This window comes from Thalassophryne amazonica, chromosome 4 (genome assembly GCF_902500255.1).
Source record: "Thalassophryne amazonica chromosome 4, fThaAma1.1, whole genome shotgun sequence".
NCBI lineage: Eukaryota > Metazoa > Chordata > Actinopteri > Batrachoidiformes > Batrachoididae > Thalassophryne > Thalassophryne amazonica.
Genome location: NC_047106.1, coordinates 125,760,495 through 125,786,897, shown reverse-complemented (window position 1 = coordinate 125,786,897; position 26,403 = coordinate 125,760,495). Strand labels below are relative to the sequence as shown.

The 26,403-nt window shown below is 39.9% G+C and overlaps 1 protein-coding gene across 1 annotated transcript in view; it reads left to right on the top strand.

Annotated features, from left to right (window-relative positions):
- The window catches only part of cdon (cell adhesion associated, oncogene regulated), a 110,056-nt gene extending 84,920 nt beyond the window's left edge, over positions 1-25,136 (top strand). The window contains exons 12-19 of the mRNA XM_034168494.1: positions 1,699-1,880; positions 2,341-2,446; positions 9,645-9,767; positions 9,993-10,184; positions 13,044-13,339; positions 13,509-13,588; positions 20,200-20,465; positions 24,490-25,136. Of these exons, the coding sequence (XP_034024385.1) occupies positions 1,699-1,880; positions 2,341-2,446; positions 9,645-9,767; positions 9,993-10,184; positions 13,044-13,339; positions 13,509-13,588; positions 20,200-20,465; positions 24,490-24,644 (1,400 nt within the window). The 3' untranslated portion in view covers positions 24,645-25,136. The remainder of the gene's footprint in view (positions 1-1,698; positions 1,881-2,340; positions 2,447-9,644; positions 9,768-9,992; positions 10,185-13,043; positions 13,340-13,508; positions 13,589-20,199; positions 20,466-24,489) is intronic.
- The last annotated feature ends 1,267 nt before the right edge of the window (positions 25,137-26,403 follow it).

Genomic DNA, 26,403 nt, shown 5'->3' with positions numbered 1-26,403 from the left:
ATCTCAAAGGAGGCAGAACTTTTCAGACTCCCCTTGTAGATGGATGGACAGATGGCTGAATGGATGATGGACACTGGATGGATGGATGACAGCTAGCTGGCTGGCTACATGATGTATCTTCAAATGTGCCTGTGTGTCTAAATTCAGTGCAGCTTTTAAAACTCCACAGTAATACAGCAAAGAGTTTTCATCGTACATTGTTGAGTCTTAACCAGTTGAGGCTTTTGATAGCTTTTAATTTGGCACCTCATTTCAGTGGGCGACACGTACATAAACCCCTGATCATAAACACATGACTTCTGTTCAGTGATGACAGAATGTGCTCACACGTGACTTTTGTTTATAATGTTCGATGTGTTAAGAAATATTGCTGTTAAGCAAACCGAGCCAAGGAACAGGTGAATATTGTCACATTTTAGTCCATGGTCAGGAACCAAAGAACCAATGAAGACCCTCTTTATTTTGTGTTATAAAACACTGCCCTACCAAAGTTTAAAGTGTTAAAAACAGATCTATGTAATTAACAGTCAGTTAAAAACCAGCACTGGAGAGCACAAGACACATTCAATTCATGTAAATTGTTAATTGACAGTTGAATTGCAGCCGTATGATCTGCTAGCTACTTAGCTGCGATGTTCCCATACTACTTTATAGTGCAGAAAAGGTTTGAATTGAAATGTATTTTAATTTCTGTGATATATTATTATTCAATGAATGCATCTTTTTTTTAAACTAGTGATTAATCTTTGAACATTTGTGGTAGTATTAGATAAAAAAAAAACTGAACACATCAATTTAACAGAAAATATACTATATATTAAAGTTGTTTTTGCCTTGGAATCATTAGCTTAAATTAAAGTTTTTTAAAAGAGCAGGAGGTGCACGCGTTTGTCCATGTAGGACCTGAGTTACAGCAGGAAGGTCGTCAGATGTAAAACTTGTGCCAAATACCAATGTTGATCCCCTGCCAGGAAATGCTTCAAAGGGGTTTTTGGAACAACAAAAACATTAATCAGCTGAGGCGGAGGCACTCAGCTTTGTCCTATGACATAGTTTGACTCCAATTCACTTGTCTGCAACTTAACTTTTTTCATTGAAAGTCCAAATTATTAGTGAGTATCTGTAAAATAGATAGGTAGCTAGCTATCTTAATCCAGACATTACAATGATGGTCCATGGTAATCAGAGGTGGATAACCAGGGCCTCAATGAGTAAAAGTCCTACCATGTATTGTTTCTAGCTGTGCACCTAAAACAGGTCATTTTACTGATTAGCTTAAATTCCTGCAAGAAGAGTTGAACTAATTACAGTCAGATGGTTTAGCAGGTGGATTAAATAAATATGTGGTAGGACTTTTAGTCACGGAAGGCGGGATGACCCACCTCTAATGCTAATGTATGTAAACAATTATATTTTTATGAGCCTGTGTTCTCCTGAGGATTAGTTACTGTTTATTAGCAAATATTTTATAGTTTTGTACAATACATTCAATACATGTATTGTTTAAACACGTTACAACAAAACAAGTTTTAATGGTTTAAATGATTTTACCTTGTTAATCTGTGAATAAGAATAATTAAATTGCCCTTTTGTGTCACTACACAAGTATTTCTAGTGAAGTAGCACTACGACATGGCATCATTTATACACAGAGTGTTCATTTGTAATTCATTTGTTTTGTGTACATTCAACTCCAAGGTTCTACCTACAAGTTTCGTGTTGTGGCCATGAACATGTACGGCGAGAGTCCTCACAGCAGTCCTTCTAAGATGTACCAGGTGCCGCAAGCCAGCCCTCGTATGGCAACCCGTCCTGTGGTGGGGCCGCACATCTCCTCCACAGACGCCATCAGTGAGACACAGATCATGCTGCGCTGGACTGTGAGTACCCCACACATACACATCAAACAGGCCAGTGGCTGAACTATTTGGAAAAATGTAGCGTGCTGTAGTGGTGTTTCCACATGGCTTATCTGTACTTGAGAGGTGGTTGTTGGTGCGTCGCTGGCAGTGACGATGCCATCAGGCCTTTAATTGACCATCTGTGCTGATTAGAGCTCCATGCTAACAGAGATTAGGAGGCCACTGTCCACGTAAACTGTGATTCAGCCCTCTTCAAAGCTGTTCGTGCAAATGGACCAAGATAGTTCCCCACATTTACTTAACCTCAGACAGCTTCATTATCTCCTGAACTTCAGACGGGAAGCACAATCACGATCTGCTTGCACATCTGCTGATAACTACGCACGTCTCCAGTTGCTGGAGCGTTTCTCTTCTTTGTGTAATAATTTCCCTGCAAAATGCCCCAAGTCTTAACGTAATCGTTTTCATCCCCTTACAGTATAGTCCCTCGAGTAACAACAACACACCAATCCAAGGCTTCTACATTTACTACCGTCCCACAGACAGCGACAATGATAGCGACTACAAAAGAGACGTGGTTGAAGGTAAGTGGCCGTGTTTGTGAGCCTGCTTGTTGAGACTCAAAGTTCACTGTCTGAATGGGGCAGAGTTTGTTGACAGCCCGTCCAGTCTTGTTAGGAATACCCAGAGTTGCCGTCAGGGTGTCGTGAACAGGGGAATTTTTGCTGCTTGATATGTGAATAGACTGCAGTCTGTAGGCAGCACAGCTTTTTGAAATCTGTTTTTAATAAGCGCTTATAAGCTAATGGTTCAAAGCCGAATATGAGAAAGGCCAGAGGAGCTCAGGTTACAGGGAGGAATGCTAACAGTCAAGACTAGCGTAGAAAAGACAATTCAGGCCATGGTTCACACCACCCGGCTTCTTAAAATCTTTACTTCTAGCTTTCTAAAAGCTCCAGACTGTGAGACACGTGGCTGGAGGGTTGGACGTCCACCAAGCGCTTGTTTTACATTTAGACAATTCAAAGACATCTTGGAATTAAGGTGAAACCAGGTTTACATTTTTCCTTTTTTTGTTTTTGATCAAATAATACAAACATGATGGACTACAGTGACAGATGTGAAATAAGTTTGTGAGTGTTATTACAGCAAATCAGCATGTTGGGGGTGTGCAAACAAACATACACAATTTAATTCTCTTTTTCATAATATTAAGAAGTGGTTGTGGTTCTGTGCTGTGCGATGGATTGATGGACACTACAACCCATGGCACCAGCACTTGCTCCCAGACCTGACCTGGCCTGAAAATTTTTCCAGAAGACCAGAAATTTCTGTTTTGCCCTTTGAACCTGATGCAATGCCCCCTTGCCATACTACTCCAAGAAGAAGGCAGCAAAATTGAACCATTAAAAAGATAAAGTTAACATAATCTATATCTTACATCTAATGGAGACATAATGCCAAAAGTTAATTTTTTTTTGTGTTGGGAATCATTTTATACAAATTTCAAGAAGCTTGAGAAGCTGAATGTGGAGTTGGAGTGCCTGAGTTTGCGATTGTCCTGGGTCAAGTCTAACCTTGAGGCTTTCAATGACTTTTTGGACCGAAACTGTCATTACTTGAAGAGAGCTTCACCCACAGTATGTCAACAGTCAGTGACCTTCTTATCTCTGGGTCCTTTAAGATCCAGAGATGCCTGGAGGCTTATGCAGTAAGGAGGTCACTGGACAGAGAGTTTGGTGATGCAGATATCTTTTCTGTAGGATGAACATTCAAGTCTTTAGGTCCTGGTGCTTCCTGTCTTACTGTATGGTTGTGAGACTTGGAAAGCAACCAGTGCACTAAGACGGCAACTGGATGTCTTTGGGACTTGGTCGTGTCAAAGGACTGGGGATGGACCGGTTGTTGTGTTGTCATGCCAGCAGTGTGTGTAGTGAAACCAGAGGGTACTAGTGCACCCTGAATAACTAATTTGACAAGAAGAGTTTGTCTGTCTGCAGTTACACAGAGCCGTGATTTTTGTGCACCGTGCACAAGCTGGAATAGGTTGTGCGCTCTGAGTGCCTCTGGCTGAATTTCCGGTGCCATGCTGTTTGGCTTAGAGCAGCTCGGTGCCCATGGAAAGCGCAACTCGGTTTTCCTGCTTAGGTGCACCATTACTTGGCCCATTAAGGTAAATCTGTATATTGAATTTGAATTTATTTTATTTATTCAGCGACAGAAATAGCAGCAGCAGCAGCAGCATCAGCAGCAACTGCAGCAACTACAACAGCAACAGAGTCTGTAATTTATAAGACACATCAAAAAACACAAAAAATTTAAACATATAAAACAAACTCAAACAAATAACCCAACAATGCAACTGAAAGGGTGTGGGCAGAAGCAGAAGCTTATAAATGCCCACCCCGTACATCATACAATATTTAAATGCAAACACAATCACACACAATACAAATGTAGCACTATTAACAAACCAAAATACAAAGGCAAAAAAGAAACAAATATATTATTCACCATTATTATAACCAGAAATTATAAATTTTTTATAACACTTCTTAAAACAGGCCAATGAACCACATAATTTAATTTCCACAGGACATTCATTCCAAATCTTCACCCCTCTAACTGAAGCACAAAACCCCTTAACATTAGTACGTACAGGAGGCTTCTTAAATACCATACAACCACGTAATCTATATCCCAATTCCCTACTCTTAAACAAGTTCTGGACATAAAAGGGCAAACGCCTGGTTATTAGCTTTGTACAAAGTTTGTATCAGAATATAATCCACTAAATCCCTAAATTTCAATAAATTTAAATTCCTAAACATGGAATGTGTTGACTCAAAATGATGTATATTACCAATAATTCTGATGGCACGTTTTTGTAGAAGAAATACAGGATTAGTGTTAGATTTATAGGTATTACCCCAAAGTTCAATACAATATATCATATATGGTACAATTAAAGCATGATATAATGTAAGTAACCCAACCTGGGACAATATGTCCCGAACCCTATACATAATAGCAATAGATTTGGACATTTTTAACTTTATATAATTTATATGGGGTTTCCAACAAAGTCTATTATCAATTATAACACCTAAGAATTTATACTCAGATACTGTCTGTATTTCGATATTATTGATAGTAACATTTTTACATTTGGACATAAATTTATTTCCAAAAATCATGCATTTAGTTTTTCCAAGATGAAGTGACAATTTATTAGCATTAAACCAAGCCATAAATTTCCCCAGTTCATCTTCCATAATGTCCAAAAGCTGTTCAAGATTATCCCCGCTACAAAACACAGTCGTATCATCAGCAAAAAGAATGCACCTCAATACCCGTGAAACCAAACAAATATCATTTATATATAAAATAAATAACAAAGGACCTAACACCGAACCTTGAGGCACCCCACACGTGATTTCCCTGAATTCAGAATCAATGCTATTATATTGAACATACTGATACCGACCATGTAAATAACTATCAATCCAATCATATGCTAAACCTCTGATTCCATATTTCACCAATTTATTTTTCAGAATTTCATAATTAACAGTATCAAACGCTTTCTGCAAATAAAAAAAAACACCTACAGTATATTGCTTATTATCAACTGCAGTCGCAATATTTTCCACAAAATCCATCAGTGCATGTGAAGTAGTCCTAGATTTTCTAAACCCATATTGCTCTTCACACAATATCTCATACTTAAGTAAATAATTATTTAACCTTTTAACAAAAGTTTTCTCCAATATTTTTGAAAATTGAGGTAAAAGTGAAATAGGTCTATAATTAGAAAAAATATGTTTGTCACCAGACTTAAATAAAGGAATTACTTTGGCTATTTTCATTCGTGAAGGGAATTTACCTAAACTTAAGGATTTATTACAAATGTAAGTAAAAGGTTTTACAATACAATCAACAATTTTTTTCAAAAGAGCCATATCCAAATTATTAAAATCCGTAGATTTCTTACTTTTTGAGTTCTGCACCAAATCAATAATTTCTTTTTCATTCGTTGCACCAACAAACATTGACACATTTTTATTAAATATTATCTTATTTGCAATGAATTTATCACTCATTGGATCAATCTTAGTATCAAGATTTCTACCTACATTAACAAAATATTCATTAAAATGATCAGCAATCATCACATTATCATCTATCACAGTATTATTAAAAAGAAAATAAGAAGGATAATCTCTACCTTTTTTATTCTTTTTAATTATATCATTTAATATATTCCATGTATTTTTTATATTATTCTTGCTTTTAACAAGTAACTCACCGTAATATTCTTTCTTACTAGATCTCATAATATTAATTAATTTGTTCTTATACATTTTATGTTTACTTTCAGCTTCATTTGTTCTCAATTTAATGAATTGCTTATACAATCGATTCTTCTTTTTACATGCCCTCTGAAGACCCTTAGACATCCATTGTTTATTACTAAATCTATTATCTAACTTATTTACAAGAGGACAATGTTTATCATATAACTTAGAAATAAACCCATCATAAGATTCATCAACATCCTCAACATAAACATTATTCCAATTCTGACATAATAAATCCTCCCTAAAATTATCAACAGTCCTTGGTGTTACATTCCTACTCCTTCTATTGCAATCCTTTTGGAGCACTCGATCTTGAGATGCAAGGACAGTAAATACAGGCAGATGATCACTAATATCATTTAACAATATTCCCGCATTAAGATTACAAGTTATAACATTAGTTAAAATATTATCAATAAGGGTTGCAGTATTCAAAGTTATTCTACTTGGATGAATGATGGTCGGAAATAATCCCATGCAATATAACGAATTAATAAATGAAATAGTTTGTGAATGATTATGAGGATTTAAAAAATCAATATTAAAGTCACCGCAGATAAATAAATTATAATTCTTATTGATTTTATTATACATATTCATAATTACTTCTTCAAAATTATCAATATTTGCTCCAGGAGCTCTGTATATACAACTAACAATCCTATTATTTGAATTTATAGATGTGATCTTAACTGTAACACATTCCATGATATTATCAATTGTAAATGACATATTATAAACCAATTCACAGTCATAATTAGACCTAACATATAATGCCACACCACAGCCTCTTCTCTTCGATCGATTTACAGAAAACAATTGATAGCCATTCAACTGCACAAAATCATAATTATCCTTAGTTAACCAGGTTTCAGATATAGCGATCACTGAAAAACTTTTGCTAATTGTGTCTAAACAATCATTTATTCTTGAACAATTCCGAGAAAGACTTCTACTATTAAAATGTATTATTGAAAAATCTCCATCATTAATTTTATAGTCCTTAAATTGTTCTTCTGTAAAATAATTACATTGTCGATCGATATTATCATTAAAGAAAAAATCTGGATCTGATTCAAATTCACAATGGCGAGAGGCAAAATGACTATGATCAAATGTTTCCAAACAAAGCTCCTTTACAGAGGTAACCTGATTATTAACCGTGATCATTAAATTATATTAAGATTATTTCGTCATCACAATCAACCAATACATATCATTATTAAGCATTTCATCACACTTACATCAATTAAACACATCAAGATCATTCTCATCTTTAATCCACAAGATTTTAGCTTGTTCAGGAGTTCCATTTAATTTAATATAAACTTTACAATTAAGTGTCCATGTAGCCTGTATCTTATTTTGTTTTCTTAACAATCGTGCCTTTCTTGCTATGTCAGAGTTTCTCTTGGTCAAATATTCATTTATATATACATTCGTTCCTTTTAAGTTCTTAGCTTGTTTTAAGATTTCAATCTTCTGTTTCCTGTTTTTAAGCCTCAATAGTGTAACTTTAGGTCGATTTTGACCTCTCCTCGGGAAAAGGTAACTACTGTCAATATCATCAGAATTTATTACAATACCTTTGTCCTTCAAAAAAGAGATCACCTGTTCCTCTACAGATAGGTTGTCCATTTCAGAGGGCTCCTCTCCTGGAGCCACCGCTCTTGCATAACTTCGAGGCTTAATATCCAATCCTGTGATAAGAAGGTCATTTGACCTAGACTGCTGTTCTAGATCAGCAATTCGATTTTCCATAGATTTCAATACTCTATCCTTCTCCTCATTAGCCCTTTGTAATTCCAACACTTGTTTGGTTAATTCCAAAATCTTCTGTTGTTGCGAAATAATCTTTAATTGGTCAGTTACTTCTTTAATGGGCTTCATTTGCGCTGACATTTCATTTAACATTTTCCTAATGTCCTCAAGTTCTTCTTCCAAGAACAAAGTACCTTTTTTTGGAGCCATAGCTGATGATCCTGAAGATGAACCTCCAACACCGACAGCAAGAAAATCAACAAGCCACAATCGAGGATTTGGTAGGCCGCTAAACCCGGCCTACACGATATGAACACCTCCTTGAAGCAGACCAACAGCAAATGACCACTGCAAATCTCCCGGCCAAAGCGACAGCGGCCCCCTGGATCTGATGGCAGCTGATAAACGCCAACGATGATATCCAGCAACAGCAAAACGACGGATCCAACAGCTCCTGAGATGTTTGACGCTTGCTAACAGCATCATTGCTAGTAGCAGCGCCCCAATCAAGCAACGACCGCAGTACACCAGCCACACTACAGCCGCAGATTTTAACAGCCACACAACAAGCGACTGGACCTCGACAACAATGTTCCAATTAACATTTTAACCGCCAGACTTGCTTCGGTCATTTCAATGACTTTCCGATGGTGGTCACAACAACCTTCCACAACAGTACTAGCTAGCACACAGAATGGATTGTGACGACATCCGACGACGACACTGACGTATATCAGTAATAGTAAATAAATACACATTAATTTATGATTTAACTTGGGCAGGGATGGTTGCCAAGTGGTTAGTGTGCTTGTTTCTGTTTTGGAAGGCTCCCTGTTCAAGACCATGCCTGTCCATTATGCATGTAATGTGGACGTGCGTCAGGAAGGGCATCCTGTGTAAAACTTATGCCAAATTAACATGCAGATTTACCTTGGATCTACTGTGGCGACCCCAAGTGGGAGAACAACCCAAAAAGACTTGCTAATACTAATGCTAATTCTCAGCTTGTGCAGTATGCAGTTATAGAAGAGCTGCAGTGGGGCATCAGTAGAGAGAACATACTCAAAGTGATGCATTTCAAAATACATCAGGGTTGGGGGGGGGTCTCCATGCCTTTTCAGGTAATATCCAGAGAATTTTGATTCATCAATGCAGGATTCTTTATCACAACCTAAACTATACTTTTGGGCAAAGACTGCAAACATGCAGTGATTCATTGTAGTTCTTATCAAACAGAACATGATGTGAACGGCAGCTTATTCAGCCTCATTTGCAAGAAATGTAGCCTCTCCATGCTAACGTTTGTCATCTCGTGTCATGACAGTGCACGTAGCGCGATTATGTGTGGTGGCGCAGTTGTGTGTCCACAAACTCACAGGTTTTTGTACTCTGTGCGGAGTGGGATCACTGGAGACAAGCCAGAACAAGCATGAAGTTGCCATATATGGAGGTCGTCTAGTGTTAGCAAGTGTCTGAACGGACCAAAGTGAGACAGAGAGAGAAAGAGAGAACGGGAAGTGTGGGCGAGGGGATGAAGTGTAAAAGAACATGGCCTCCATTAAAGTGTGGAAAAAAAGAGAAGGGAGGCAAATATTGATTCTAAGTGTGGATTCTGAATAACACTTTTTTGTTGCCTTTGTGGTCATTTCCCCTCCTCCAGGTGTAAAACAGTGGCACATGATTGGTCACCTCCAGCCCGAGACTTCTTATGACATCAAAATGCAGTGCTTCAACGATGGGGGAGAGAGTGAATACAGCAACGTCATGATCTGTGAGACCAAAGGTACGACTCCCAAACTACACAGGAAGTGAGTCATGCTTTCACCAAGCCTGTATTTTACCAGACGTCCAGGCTTGTTGCTGTAAAGCCTTTAACTGTAATAATGGGTGTGATCGGCATAATTACACAACTTAAATGTAACTCGCTTTATAGGAGCGACAACAATGCGGCGCACTGTATTATTTGTCTTTGCTGCTAGCTACAAAGCCTCTTTCTTCTCTGTTGTAGCACGTCAGTCCCCCGGGGTCCCCAGCCAGCACCCCATCACCCCGCCGGGCCCCCAACCCCAGGAGCCACTCAGCCCTCCTGGAGGACTGCTGTACTTGATTGTGGGTTGCGTTTTAGGAGTGATGGTGCTCATCCTGCTGGCATTTATTGCCATGTGTCTGTGGAGGAATCGCCAACAGAACAACATGCAGAGTGAGTTTACAGACAAGTTAAAATCATATGAAGGCCAAATTGTTGCTATGCTACAAACAGATACGGTTGTTGCTTAGACTGAGGCATTTTGGGTAATTCATTTGTAAAGCACCAGCCAAAATGTTATGTTGAGTCCATGCCAAGTTTTACAAGGCTTTCTTCCAAAATCAGTTTCCAACACCACAAAGTCGCAATGAGTCAACACCATTTTACGTGTCATAAAGTAATAAAGGCAGTTTGCTGCAATTGTGTGCAGCTTTTTACATTTCATGGTGCTTATGTAAATCAGACTGAGCTTATAAAACATGGACTGGAGGTTCCTTTATTGCTATTTTACCTTGAAGGACTGTTCAGGTGAAATTGATGTTTGACTACACAGTACAAGTGTTATACACATTACTTGTAATAATTTTCTAAACCATAAAACCAAAAAATGACAAGTAATAAGCACTTTTATGTTTTTTCCAGGGTCCCTTTGAGTTCAGTTCATTTTGGTAGATGTTACAATCAACTTGTGGACACCTGAAATTGTTGTATCATGAATAATCTGTCAGTCATCGCAGATAATGTAACTGTTTTTTTTCTAACTCAGATATTTTAGTTTTTATTTGCTGTCAGAAGTGCAGCGCAACTGCTACGTTACTGATTTGACAAACCTTATACAGAAGATTGTGACCTTCAGTTTCATTGTAATCGTGTGGAATTTTAGCATCCAGGACATTTAGTGTTCTTACTTCAAATTGTGCTTTTATCATCTTTGTCTTTTATCAAAGCTAAAACCGTTTTTATCTTTTAACCTTTTTGAACAAGTTGTGCACTCTTTTATTTCAAGTCGTCTGGACTACTGTAACGCACTTTATTGTGGCATCGGCCAACAGGCTCTTTCCCGTTTGCAGTTAGTCCAGAACGCTGCAGCGCGACTTTTAACAGGGGCCTGGAAGCGTTATCACATAACCCCAATTCTTGCATCTTTGCACTGTCTTCCTATTAATTTTACAATTGATTTTAACATTTTATTGTTTGTTTTTAAAGCTTTGAATGGAATGGCCCCTCAATACATCACTGACCTCCTACAAATTTACTCTCCGGCACGTGCTCTGAGGTCTGAGCGCCATTTCCAGCTCGTGGTAGCTAAGACAAGACTTAAAACCGGGGGGACAGGGCTTTCTCTGTGGCTGGCCCCAGACTTTGGAACGCTCTGCTCCTCCATGTCCAAACAGCCCCCAGAAGTGGAGTGTTTTAAGTCTCGTCTGAAGACCCACTTTTATTCTCTGGTTTTTAACACTGCGTGAGTTGTGTTGTCCTCTGTTTTATTGTTTTTGTTTTTATTTAGGTAGATTTTATTGGTTTTATCTTTTGTATGCTGTATTTATTTATTTATTTATTTATCTTGCATATTCTACTTATTTTTATTGTTAATTTTCTTATTTTAAATGTATTTCTTGACTATTGGGGTTTTATCTATCGTGATTCTATGTTCAGCACTTTGGAACGTCTTTGTTGTTAAATGTGCTATATAAATAAAGTGGATTGGATTAGTATAATCTTTTTTTAAATGTCTAATTATTTTTACTTTTTTTTTTTTTACATTAATTACATTTAGGGCCTAATTTACTGAAGGTTTGCGTGTGTGAAAATTTGTGCAAACACCACTGCGCTCACAATTACATCTGCATGCTGAGTTACAGACAGTGCGCAATGAGGATTGTGTCTGTTAAATGCGCAGACTAGTATGTATAGTCTATTTAGTGTGTTTGGCTTTATAAATATTGGATTTGGGGTTTGTTTACCCAAGTGCACAAAATTCTGGGAGGGAACATGCAAATAGGTGGGGTTTGCACACATAGCATGATTTATTAAGGTCAAAGGAAAATTCTTTAGATGTGCTGATTGCATCTGTATTTTGCAAGTTTAAAACCTTTGCGTTAACTGATTGCACTTGACAGACTGCTGTTCGGTGCTTCCTGGATACAGAATTAAAAAAAAAACATTCATTGTAAATATCAGGCATATTTAAAGAGTTTAAAGGTTTACATGTTTTTTCTATCCAGCTTTAAATTAACTGCAACCATATACCAAATTAAGCCTGGTGTAAGTATTCCTTGATTTAGATTTAGACTTTCTTTATTGTCATTCAGATTATACCCATATTGTGAACATCAGAACAAAATTTTTTTGCAGCTGGCCTGAAAAAAATATGCAAACTGCAGTTCTATATATAGATAAAACAATAATAAATAAAAGATAAAATAAGTAGTAAAACTCTATTGCTTCAATCAGATATAATCTTGAAAATTTAGAGGGAAGATGGACTAATCCTTTATCGATCACCCCTCCATTACAGGAGTCGGACACAAGCCTCATTATGTGTCATGATCAAATATACGTATACTTAACATTGTACATCAGTTTTTATATTACCTACCAATCATGTATCAATATTAAATATAACAAAAATACCTAAGGGTCTGTTTAGTCATAAGTAATTTTGGTGTCTCCCTCTAGGCACGGAGTTGCAACAGCAAGGTTGATATGGACCTGTTTATTGATTTTAGCACAGGTTTGACACCAGATGCCCTTCTTGACACAACTCTGCATTAGATAGAGAATGGGCACAGACGGTCTTAAACACTGACCACTTGGCCAGCATGCCACCCATATGTGGTCCTGCATATGGTTTACCAAATAGTATCATTTAATGTGCAGTGTGAGCTCTACTATAATGATGCCCAAACCATTGAATAAAGATCAGCATTTATTGCATTCAGGAGGCTTCAAACCTACATAAATAACATATACATCAAAATAATGGCTTTCCTTATAACCATTGTCTGCATTTCATGTCTTGATCTCCTCTAGAGTACGATCCTCCTGGCTACCTGTACCAGCCACCAGAGATGAATGGCCATGTTCTTGAGTACACCACACTGTCTGGCACCAGCCACATTAATGGGGGCGTCCACGGGAGCTATGGACACAGTAGTCCTATATCTCCCCAAGGGTGCCATCACCTGCACCACAAAGTCCCCAATGGCTTGGCACTGCTCAATGGGTCCGGCAGTCTGCTGTCACCTGGCCACACACACAGCCTTGATGGCACGCTATCCCACAGCACCCGGGACTGTGAGCACTCACATCCTCACCACCACCATAACGTGAGTGTGGCAGTCCTTAGGCCAGAGTCCACACACTAACACTGGATCACTCCAAACCTGGAAACCAAGTGCCTCTCTCATAATTACTGTGCCAGTATTAATGAGCAGGATGTGGTATTTTTTTTTCAGTTTAGTTTGGCTAAATTTAATGTTTGTGTTCCCCTCATAGGGTGGAGGCATGTACACAGCTGTGCCCCAAACAGAATCTTCTGATTGTATGAGCTGTCAAAACCTTTGCAACAACAACAGGTAACAATGAACAACTTTTTTTATGTTCTATATGTATTTTGTGGACTTGGAAGAGGCTGAAGTTTGTGCCCTTATGTAGGTTATTGCCAGAATTTGGGGTGCTGTGGTTCATGTTCCAGCCCTTGTGAATTAATGTGTGACAATGAATGTCATAAGCAGATATGTTCCAGCATGTGGGGTATGAAATGGAGGAAAAATCAGATTATTGTAGCGAGGTAGATGAGGTGGTGGAAAGAGTACACAAGGAAGAAAATGTGGCGATTTGGAGCAGGAATGTTTGTGAAGGGAACACGGGCGATTAGGAGGTGATGACAATGAATGTGATAGGGCAGATGGTGATGTATTTTGCAGTAAGGATTGAAATGCCTGTGGCATAAAGAAGAATGAACGCAGGATGAACTGTAAGAGTTGAGCAAGGTGCACACAGGTAGGCTGTGTCATTTGCAGGAGATGTAACCTGAAAGAAATAGGAGACTACGAGGTCTGTTAGAAAAGTAAAGTGCCTTTTTTTTTTTTTTTGCAAAAACCATATGGATTTGAATCATGTGCGCTTGCATCAGCCAAGCTTGAACCTTTGTGCGCATGCGTGAGTTTTTTCACGCCTGCCGGTTGCGTCATTCGCCTGTGGGCACGCCGTGTGGGAGGAGTGGTCCAGCCTCTTCATCGGATTTTTATTGTCAGGAAAATGTCTGAACGATTGGAGCAGCGCTACATCAAATTGTTTCAGAAACTGTGAGAGACAGCCAGGTGGAAACCATTCGGAAAATTCAGATGGCTTTCAGTGAAGATTCTTTGGGGATCACACAGATTAAGGAGCATTACAACCGGATTAAAGATGGCCCACAGCGGCTGAGGGCGCGCCGCGCTCTGAGTGGCCATCGACAGGCTGAAAACAACCAGATCATTTCCAAAGTGAAGGCTGTGTTGATCCGGGACGTTGTGTGACCCAGAGAAATTGCGGAAGAGGTGGGTATAGCCATTTTTAGGCACATTCCATTGTTAAAGGAGATTTTGTAATGAAAGACGTGTGGCGGAATTCGCGCGTCGGGACGAAGCCGCAATGGCGGAGAACAAAAGCAAGTCCGTGTTGGAAGTCTCACGGGACATGTTGACATGCCCAGCTCTCCACAATTTCTCGGATACTCACTCGACTAAAAAGCCACCGAAAGCCGTGTGAATCTTCTGAATGGTGGAAGTCATGTCCTGTGAGACTTCCAACACGGACTTGCTTTTGTTCTCCGCCATTGCGGCTTCGTCCCGACGCGCGAATTCCGCCACACGTCTTTTATTACAAAATCTCCTTTAACAGTGGAATGTGCCTACAAATGGCTATGCCCACTTCTTCCACAATTTCTCTGGTAGTCAGACGATGTCCCGGATCAACACAGCCTTCAGTTTGGAAATTATGTGGTCGTTTCAGCCTGTCGATGGCCGCTTGGAGCGCAGCGCGCCCTCAGCCACTGTGGGCCGTCTTTAATCTGGTTGTAATGCTCCTTAATCTGTGTGATCCCCATAGAATCTTCACCAAAAGCCATCTGAATTTTCCGAATGGTTTCCACCTGGCTGTGTCTCACAGTTTCTGAAAAAATTTGATGCAGCGCTGCTCCAGTCGTTCAGACATTTTCCTGACAATGAAAATCCGACAAGGGGGGAGGACCAGTGCTCACTCAAGCCTGCCCACAGGCGAATGACGCAACCGACAGGCATGAAAAAACTCACACATGCGCACGAAGGTTCAAGCTTGGCTGATGCAAGCGCACGATTCAAATCCATATAGTTTTTGCAAAAAAGGTACGTTACTTTTCTAACAGACCTTGTATAAGAATATAGAGGTGAAGGAGACGACTGAACCAACAATCAGATGGTAGAAGTTGAAGGAGAATGGCCGTTGTCTGAAATTCAAGAAGGATGTTAGGGGTGTGCTGTGGGGTGGTGAAGACATGCTGGATGACGAGACAACTACTGCAGAAATCATAAATCTAGCCTCAAGTTTTATTGTTAAGCTGGATGGAGATTTATAAATTAAAAGTAGCTTTCTTCCTCACTTTGAATTGCGAGCAACATATATATTTGTCCAGGTGGACAGTCTTCATTCAAAGGCAACTGTTTGTTAGACTTTACCCAACTTTTATATGGGACTGTCATTAGGTCTGCCACGATAATCAAGATATTGACTTATCATTCGATATACATCCCCCTCCAAAAGTATTGGAACACCAAGGCCAATTCCTTTGTTTTTGTTGTTCAGTGCAGACATTTGGGTTTAAGATCAAAAGATGAATATGAGACAAGAGTTCAGAATTTAAGCTTTTATTTCCTGGTATTTACATCTAGATGTGTTAAACATCTCAGGACATTCCACCTTTTGTTTAAACCCACCCATTTTTCAGGTGTTGCCTCTGAGGTTGACTTTTCAAACATTAAATAGCTCTGCATGTAGATTTTAGCCTTGGGTTTAACCTATAAAGACTGCATTTTTTGTTAAAGAGGACAAGCCAACATGAAGACCAGAGAGCTGTCTATAGAAGAAAAGCAAGCCATTTTGAAGCTGAGAAAAGAAGGAAAATCAATCACCAGCTCAACAATTTGGAATGTCCTGAAAAATTAAGAAACTACTGGTGTACTGAGCAACAGAAATCAAACAGGTCGGCCAAGGAAAACGACAGCAGTTGATGACAGAAATATTGTGAGAGCTGTGAAGAAACCCCCAAAAACATCAGTAAGTGACATCATCAACAACCTCCACAGTGCAGGGGTGAAGGTATCATGATCCACTTTTCAAGAAGACTCCGAGAGCAGAAATATAGAGGCCACCACAAGATGCAAACCACTCATCAGCAGTAAGAATTGGAAGGCCAGATTAGAATTTGCAAAGAATTACAGAGATGAACCAGAAAAGTTCTAGAACACAATCTTATGACTGATAAGACCAAGATTAATCTCTACCAAAGTGATGGAAAGGCTAAAGTTTGGAGAAAGAAAGGAACGGCTTATGATCCGAAGCATACAAGCTCATCTGTGAAGCATGGTGGAGGTAATGTCATGGCTTGGGATTGCATGGCTGCTTCTGGAACAGGCATAACTGATGATGGTAGCAGAATAATTAATTCAGAAGTGTACAGAAACATTTTGCCCATTGTCAGAGAAATGCATCTAAAGTCATCAGGAGGAAGTCTATCATGCAGCACGACAATAAGATAAGATCAGCTTTATTTACCCCGAAGGAAATTATTTTGCCAGAGTGTAGAAACAGCAAACAGTGAACAATTTTTTTTACAGTAAGTATAACAAATTTATGTGGAAGACGTTTGCACAAGATGTTTGACAATATTGCAGAAAACTCTGAATAACTCTGTTCATTATGTATTCATCCTACGGAAGGGGGAGGAATTATACAGTCTGATTGTCATAGGTAAGAAAGACCTCCTGTGGCATTCTGTGGTGCACCTCAGTGGTCTCAGTCTATGGCTGTAGATGCTCTGACAGGATGTCAGTGTGGCATGCAGGGGGTGGGAGGTGTTGTCCAGGATGCTGAGCAGTTTCCTCAGCATCCTCGTCTCTGGCACCTCCACCACAGACTCCAGCTCAACCCCAAGACAGAGCCATCTTTCCTGATGAGCTTGTTGAGTCTATTCGTGTCAGCTGCCTTCAGCTTGCTGCCGCAGCAGGCCCAAATCACACTGACAACAAAACAAAGGACTTCATCAGTTGAAAAAAGTGGAAGATTTTAGACTGGCCAAGTCAGTCACCTGACCTTAACCCAATAGAGCATGCATTTCACCTCCTGAAGAGGAGACTGAAGGGAGAAACCCCCCCAAAACAAACAAGAACTGAAAGAAGCTGCAGTAAAAACCTGGAATAGCGTCACAAATTAATGCAGCAGTTGATGATGTCCATGGGTCGCAGGCTTGAGGCAGTTATTGCAAGCAAGGGTTATGCCACCAAATATAAAACATTTAATTTAAGATTATTTTTTTCCTTTACTTTTGCTCACCAAAAATGTTGTTGTCTAATACAAATGGTGATATGTCCTGAGTTCTTTAACACATCTAAATGTAAATAGCAGGAAATAAAATCTCTCATATATTCATCTTTTGATCTTAAACCTAAATATCTTCAGTGAACAAAAGGAATTGGCCTTGGTGTTCCAATACCTTTGGAGGGGACTGTATATCGAATAAGTCAATATATTGATTATTGTGACAGACCTAATGACAATCCTATAAAAAAGTTGGGTAAAGCCTAATTCATGTTGCAAAATAAAATAACTTGTCAGCACTAAATTCTAAAATAGCCACCTAAAAGTCATGAAGAGTAGATATAAATAGTATGAATGTATAATGTAGTATTAGAGATTTGCTGAATATATACTGAACATGACAAGGCAGCACTTTGAGACAGTGATCCATGCTTTTCTTTAATGTCGGCTGGATTATTGTAATTCACTTTATGTGGGAGTCAATCAGTTGTTACTTTTGCGTCTGAAATTGGTTCAAAATGCCACTGCATGACTTTTGACAGGAACTAGAAAGCAAGATCATAATATAACTCCTGTATTGGCCTCACTTCATTGGCTCCCTGTATGTTTTAGGGTCCATTTTAAAATTCTTATATTCATTTTTAAATCTCTTCACAGTAATGTCCCACCTTACCTCTCTGAGCTTCATCAGGTCATCTGACCAGCTGTACCAGAAGTACCGAGATCCAAAAGGAAGCTCAGAGGGGACAGGGCCTTCTCTACTGCTGCTCCGAATTAATGGAACAGCATGCCCTTGTCTGTGAGAGAGGCCCCTTCACTGCCCATTTTTAAAGTTTGTTTCAAAACCTATTTTTTCTCCTTGGCTTACTGTAGTTTTATTTTATTGTACTTTTTATTCATTTATTTAAATGTCAGCAGTGGTTGTGTTAAAGAGCTTTATAAATGAAGTTGGTATGATATCAAAAGAAATGCAAGTATGTTTTAATAAGATAAGATAAACTTTATTGATCCCACAGCGGGAAAAATCACTTGTTGCAGCAGCAAGTGTCGTACAGTAGTAAAGAAAAATATTGACATTAAAGAAAGGTGACTAAAGTATGTTGCAGTGCTTTCTGGTGGGTGCATAAATACTTATGGGAACAGATTACTGTATGTGAAAAATAGAATATAAGTGAATATAAGTGTGTAAAGATACTGCTTTAAGAGTAAAAATTTCTGTAAAAATGAAGGTGTGCTTGACTTTATCAATCTGATAACCAGAAAGGTAACGTTCTGGGTCAGATCAGTCAATAGTGGATGTGACCACTATGTGTTACAATTAATGCAACTAGTTTTCTACACACAGAACCCACTACATGGTAAATTTCCTTTTGAGGCATGATCATTTCTCCTTCAAGGCATTGTGGAGTTGAACAACAGTGTTTGGTATAAGGATGCGTGCGGAACAAGACGATTGAAATTATCCCATAAATGTTCCAGGGTGACATACCCAGTGAGAATGCTGGGAGGGAAGTGTGGCAAAATCTTCCCATGTGAGGAAATCAGTCACAACTCTCACCATGTGTGGACATGACTTGTCCTGCCAATGGCACGTTTCAGTGAGGTGTGGCATGGCAAAAATGCAACAAATCTCAAATTTTATCATTTACTTTTATAGGCCCTTCATACCCCAACAAAATCACCACTCCAACCGTTACCATTGCACAAAATGTGCCACACCTCCGTAATTCTGTCCACGTGCTTGTGTTTGTGTGCAAAGGCATGTTCCGTGACTTAAAACTCAGTATTTATGATCTGCATCTCTGTGCTCGACTCAAAAAGACAATTAGGCTTCACCGTACTGTTTGTAGGAAAACTTGCGTTTCTTGTGTTGTTCAGTATACTATTGCAGTCAAGATGATTAGGAATGGCTGATAAAGTTGCAAAGTCGGTGATAAGGGCAACATATAACATGGTGTCCTCATCACCTTCCATTAGTAGGTGTTGCACGCCTTCTCCATTTCAACATTCCAAGATCTGTGGTCAAAGTCGTGGTCTGTTGAACAAAAGAATAAAGGTGCTTTTATCTGACTTACTTGCACCTGGCTTCACCTATTTGCACCTCCTCGACCTGGCCCAGCCCATGTCAAACACGTGAAGCCAGAATCCACTGAATAGCTTAAACCTGGCTTTTTGTGTTATCCTGGATTTCTTAATTCCGCCTCTGTGAAATAGTCCTCTGTTTGTGCACCCAAGTGTCCCCGGCATCACAGTTTACCCTGTATGTACCCAGCCAGCACAGTAATGAGCCCTGTGTTTATTTACCTCTGGCTGCTGGGAAAGAGTGGGCGGGGTCACAGTCCAATCATGCACCAATAGAGGGAAGTTGAGTTCAGGGAAATTGGGTGAAACACTGTGTGGAATTGTTTGTTTTTTGCACAATCACTCACAGCCGGCGAGAGCAGACCTTCAGTCGGATTTATTTGTCAGAAGAGTCATTGTTTTATGGTTTGTTGGGAGTTTTAATGTGTTCTGCGTCTGCTGGAAAACCCGTAGCTATGCAGAAAGAGTGTGAAGCACTCAGCAGTGCACAGGCGCCTTCTAAAACAGTATGTCCTATTTTTTGTTTCTGTCGTCCTCTGTCCCTGTGCAGATGTTTCAACAAGACCAATGGCACTTTTTCCAGTGGTACTCTGCCCCTAATGCATCGCATGGCTGCGTGCCAGCAGGATGGGCTGGAGATGATGCCACTGGGCCAGGTTTCTCCACAGTGCCACGGCTCTATCAGAAGGACGCACTCTGGTGAGCCTGAGGCTGAGGCAGGAAACCAGCAGCTGTTTGAGCACAAGGAGTCCTTACTCTCCCAGCATTCCTGCTGTCTGCTCGGAAACAGTGAAACCTGCCCAGCAGACGATACTGGTGAGACATTTTGACACCCAATACCCACTTAAGTATTATTTTCTGTTTCTTTTCTTTCTCTACCACTTCATTCATTCTTCTCATGTTCCAGTATTGTCCCCGTGTTCTTATTTATGCAGCATCTGCAGATGTATGACATTATGTGTGCTTGCTCTCTCAGTGCAATAAGCTAATTAATTAAACCCGAAAGACAGTCATCAATATTTGCCATGTTAAATATAATTTTAAACATTTTCTGCTCCTTTAAAATACACTCACCGGTCACTTTATTAGGTACACCTTGCTAGTGCTAGGTTGGAACCCCTTTTGCCTTCGGAACTGCCTTAATTGTTCGTGGCTTAGATTCAACAAGGTGTTGGAAACATTCTTCACAGGTGTTGGTCCATATTAACATGATGGCATCTGCCCATTCCCCTCATCAACAAGGTGTTTTCGTCCACACAATTGCCACTCATTGGATATGTTCTCTTTTTCAGACCATTCTCTGTTAGCCCTAGAGATGGTTGTGCATGAAAATCCCAGAAGATCAGAAGTTTTTGAAATACTCTGACAAGCCTGTCTGGCACCAGCAATCATGCCATGTTTAGTCATTTAAATCTCCTTTCTTGCCCATTCTGATGCTCGGTTTGAACGTCAGCAAGCCGTCTTCACCACATCTAGATGCCTAAATGCATTGATTTGCTGCCATGAGATTGGCTGATTAACAGTTTGTGTTAACAAGCAATTGAACAGGCGTACCTTATAAAGTGGCCGGTGAATGAGTAATGACACCCAATGCAATGCCATGTGTTCCTGGCCAGGCCCAATGTTTTCACCAAGTCTTGTGAAACTCAGTTAATTAGTTTCTCACATATACAACAAATGTAGGGAAAAAAAAATGTAAACCCTGTCTGTGGCTTTAAAAAGTATTTAAACTTATGCCAAAGGTAATATTCAAAAATGCAGTGTTTTTTAAAATAACCTGCTTCTTCATTTAATCAGAAACATTGATGCCTCAGGCATTTATTGACTGAGCCAACCTGCAATTCCTTGAACGCCAACAGGAATGAAGGAAAATTTAAATGACCTTCTTATTCCATAAATGGGATATGTAATGAAACAGCCAATACAGGCACAGATAGAAATGTGGCATCATCTGTCTTTAACAGAGCGCTCTGTCAGTGGGACTTATAGGGCTGTTGACCAAAGAGGAATACATAATCCAAAATTGGCATTAAAAAGGACTAGGCCCTTGTCCTAGAGATCAACTGTGAACATTTGTCAAGTGGTTGGCAGCCTTCCAGTATCATGATGATCCCTTTCTTCTGCCAAATGACAGAGGAGGGCAGTCACAATTTTGACTTCTTTCTTCTGCACATGGTGTCTTTTAAACTGTTTTAATAAATTATTCAAAGTAGAAGTGAATTTTGTATCAGCGATGTTTGCTATACTGATGGACCAACAGAAGAAGTGAGAACCGAGCCACCATGGTTGACGCTGTATGCAGATGATACTGCACTGACAAGTGATAGCACAGAGTACATGGAGTTGGACTTGTAATGCTGTGTTACATAACAGATGAATGAAAATCAGCAGGAGAGAGTACTTGTACATTTACAAAAATTGGAACAACCATCTTTGAAGCTGCAGGGAGTAGATGTCCTAAAAGCAGGAGAGTTCATGTGTAATTGATCCTTTGCAGTGGTGATTGTGAATAAGAGATGATGAAAATAAGTGCATGCATGACAGAGTGTGCAGATAACATTAATAAAAAAAGTGACAGTGAAAGCAACAGATTTAGTCACTGGTAGCACAGCTTGGAATGATGCCTGACTTGGTGATGTTGGATCTAAGGGGGGAAAAAATCAGGAGGAGGAGTTAGAGGTGGTGAAATGAGAAGGTTATGAATCAAGCTTTGTGTGACAACACAAGATCTGCTCCAAGTACATTTTGAGTAAGGTTATAAAAAAAGTGAGAAAAATCAGTGCCAAAGTCAGAGAAGTAAGACTGCTCTGGTCATGTCGCCTTGGATTTGTGGGTACTGGGGATTCCTAATCACATGGGTAAGCCTAAAGAAAAAGATTTACTATGTGTGAGCTCATGTGGGGAATTCCATGTTAAAATTAGTATAAGCAACATATCACAACATAGGAGAAGAATTTGACCACTTCTGTTGAGACAGCATGTGGCAAACTTACAGTAATAGTTATAGTAACAGTATTAGTGATAGTTATAGTATTCATATAACCTCAGTTTCTCCTCTGGGGGTGTGTGGAGGTTGCATCTGGTCAGCAGCCGCCTAGGCCTCTTCAGGTCAGTCCTGGTTGCACACACTGGCGCCGTGTACCGCTGTGTCCACCTCGCGATGGTAATGCCTTGGATCCTAAATGGAAACCAGCAAGGCTTTTTCAACCTAAAGATAATTGATGCGATAGCCCCATCTATACCTTTTCAAATGTCTCCATTGATGACCAAACCCCACCCTCCAACAGATGTTGATTCTGATTGGCTACTAGTAAGATAAGTGGTCTTGACACTGAAATAGGTCAGTGTGACGGTGTTGAAAAACTGCAGTGCAGCTGCTGTGGATGTGTGTGTCTCGTACGATTTATTTGCTTATTTTTCAAATGGCCTAATTGTATCGCACCATTCCCGACGCACCTCAAGTGTGTCCTAATTACTGTCATGTTGCTGATTGTGGTTGGTAGGTTCACCCCTTAACATAACCGCTAAAGGGTTTGTAGCTGTGTTTGTGTGTAAATTAGGACATTATAGGAGACCGTAGTCTCGTTTGAACCCTCCATGATATTGTGGGATTTGACCACTTATGGGGACCTCCATTTAATATATACACAGCATAACTTCACACAGATAAATGGTGTATGGTTTTCTTTTCGGCTCCAATCACAGAAGCAGTTGCGAAAAGTTGTTTTTTTTTATTTCGGTTCCCAGTGGAGAAGAAAAGGCGAGGAAGTGGGAGATGTTGTGTCGGTAAGTGTTAGCCTACACAGCTAATCAGAGTAGCTCCGGTCTCTTGCCTGTAAAACCGCTTGGACACGTTTGTGCTCCGGATCGTAAACAAACCGCAACACATGTCCACTTTCCCACCGCATCGTCACTTTTTCTTTGCATTTTCACTTTGTGTACGTGTAATTTGCCCAAGCCCCAATTGAAAATGCCGTGGTTTGTCCCCCGGAATTTTTCAATTCAATTTCAATTTATTTTCCTTTATATAGTGCCAAATCACAACAGAGTTGCCTCAAGGCGCTTCACACAGGTAAGGTCTAACCTTACCAACCCCCAGAGCAACAGTGGTAAGGAAAAACTCCCTCTGAGGAAGAAACCTCAAGCAGACCAGACTCAAAGGGGTGACCCTCTGCTTGGGCCATGCTACAAACATAAATTACAGAAATAATTCACAGAACAATTCACGGACGAATATACAAGAATTGCTGTTGGTGCACAGGACAGGAGGGTCGCCAACACAAATACAACTCCCATCTCTGGATGGAGCTGCACCTTAAACAGAGAAAAAACAGAATCAGGCATCAGAAAGACAAAAAATACTGTATAATTTGCCAGCATTAATCAACCGGAAGTAGAGAAATTATGTCATATGCCTCATAACGAGACTGCGCTGCCCTATTACTTGTCCCGTTGCAGGCACACGTGCACTTCTTCCTGTTGAACTCTCACAGCTGGAGGTGTGAGCTGTGATTTCTTTGCTGTAGTTGTTGGAAAATGTCATTATCACCTCAAGGTAAAAGTGACATAGTGCTACACCTCAGTGTACAAAATGTAACTTTTAATGACATTTCACATATTAAAGCAGTTCCTTTCTGAGTGAAGTGTGAAAGTGAATGGAATCAGATGTGAACCACAGCTGACCACAAAGCCAGCCACAAAAACACTTAAAATATTGTAGCGACTAATTTCCCTGTGGATGAAATTAATTTTCCTACTCGATCGTCACAGTTCAACTCTCCAGTGAAAGCGTTTATCCAGACCTTTTTCCCTTCATCAACGCTGTACGTTTCTGTTGCAGCTGAGGACGAGCCGGACTGCGTGGACGTGGAGGAGCCCGTGGTGTGCTGGGAGAGTCTCGGCCTGCCGGACTTGGACTGTGATGAAAAGCACGGGTGGATTTCCAGCAACAGCCTGGTAGGAGAGCTGATACAACCCGGCCCACAGGAGGTCTGAACGAACCCACTCCCCTGGTGTGGGGAGGGGGACTGAACCAGAGGACGAGCTCCGTCAGAGACACTTCACGGTGACAAGGACTCAAAACTGTGGATGGACGGAGCCAAGTGAGCTGGATAATAAAGAGTGACGACGAGAGACTAAACGTAAAACCAGATGGAGGGAAGCGGAAAGAGAAACGGAAGCGTAGCTCCAACATGGAATCTAGATCCCAGTGGAGGGCAGACTCTTTAAAGATCACAAACTCTTTAGATGACTTATTTATTTTTTGTAGTAGTATAATATTATTTCATATGAATGTATCTGTTTAAAAGAAAAAAGTTTGTCTTTTATATTATTTATGCCTTTTGGATGCGAAATACTTTTTATTTTTTTGGTGTTTTGTCCTCCGGTGTTCCACTTGGTGTGGAGGTTAGCAACTGTTGGTGTAAAGTTTTGTAATAATATAAAGAGAAGATATGGAAGAGTAAATAACAGGTTATTTTCCAAGTCTTTCCTCTTTTTGTCTCATTGGTCAGTCAGTCATCATGTTCCTGGAGTCAGTCTGGTCTCATCTGTGTTGGTGTCAGTCCTTTGATGCTGCTGCTCCGCCGCACTGACCCCAGAACACTCGCTGCACTGTTTGCGCTCAGCCTGCTGTGCTGCGCGTCACTGACTGCTCGATAGCTCGTTACTTCGCCCAAAAGGCACTCTTGCTTTGAATGTCCCTGCGAGCCCCCAAACTGCTGCAGATCTTTAAGTTAACTGTCGCACTAGTTATAAACACAAAATATTTAATTGATGAATTAATGATATTTGCCCAGTTTCTGGGGTCATGCATGTGTTGCAGGTCTATACGAGTATTTATATATTTTGAATCTGTTTTAAACACAAACTGTTTTGGGTTTTTTTTTTTCTACCCAACAAAAATAGTCCCAGTAAAATCATCTGACAGTTACAGATGAACCAGAGCAGTGCAGCTCAATTTTTTTTTTTTGGTTTGAAGAGTCATAAATTAATCTGGATGAAGGCCCACAGGCCAAAAATCAATGCTGATGTTATGTGAATTACACATTATGGGCCAGCCGTGCCCCATTCTCCATATGTAAAATATGGATTTGTATCAGGAAGCAGATCCAACATAACGCTTGTGCCCATTAGATCCACTGTGGTGACCCATAGTAAAAGTGGAGCAGCAAAGAATCACAGTGTATTCTATTTTATAGAAAATTAACAGTATAAAGAAGTAAATTTCCCAGACAATAAAAACACAACACTAATTTATTGATTTGCAGTGAGCTTGTCAACTGCTATCGTAGGCCAAAACAAAGGCCAAAGCAAATTTTGCAGCCTTTATCCAGAGCCAAGCAATTTTTTCCCCACCTTTGCACCAGTTGCTACAACAAAACTCCCACCCAAGATTTTTTGACTTGCTGCAAAGTCTTGAGTTTGCGTTCATATCAGCATAAAAATAAGTTCAATTCTGCATTAATGTCAAAATAAATTATAGTCAACAAATATGAATTACAACTTTTGTTTTTGCAACCATTTTTCATGAGATAAAGTAAAAAGGAGACTCAGATGAGAAGTATCACTTGCGAAGTATCACTTAGAGCAGGGGTGCTCAAGTTCAGTCCTCGAGAGCTACCTTCCTGATACTCTTAGTTGCCTCCCTGCTCCAACACACCTGAAACCAATGAAAGACTTGTTAGCAGGCTTTTAATGAGCCTTTCATTGGATTCAGGTGTGTTGGAGCAGGGAGACAACTAAGAGCATCAGG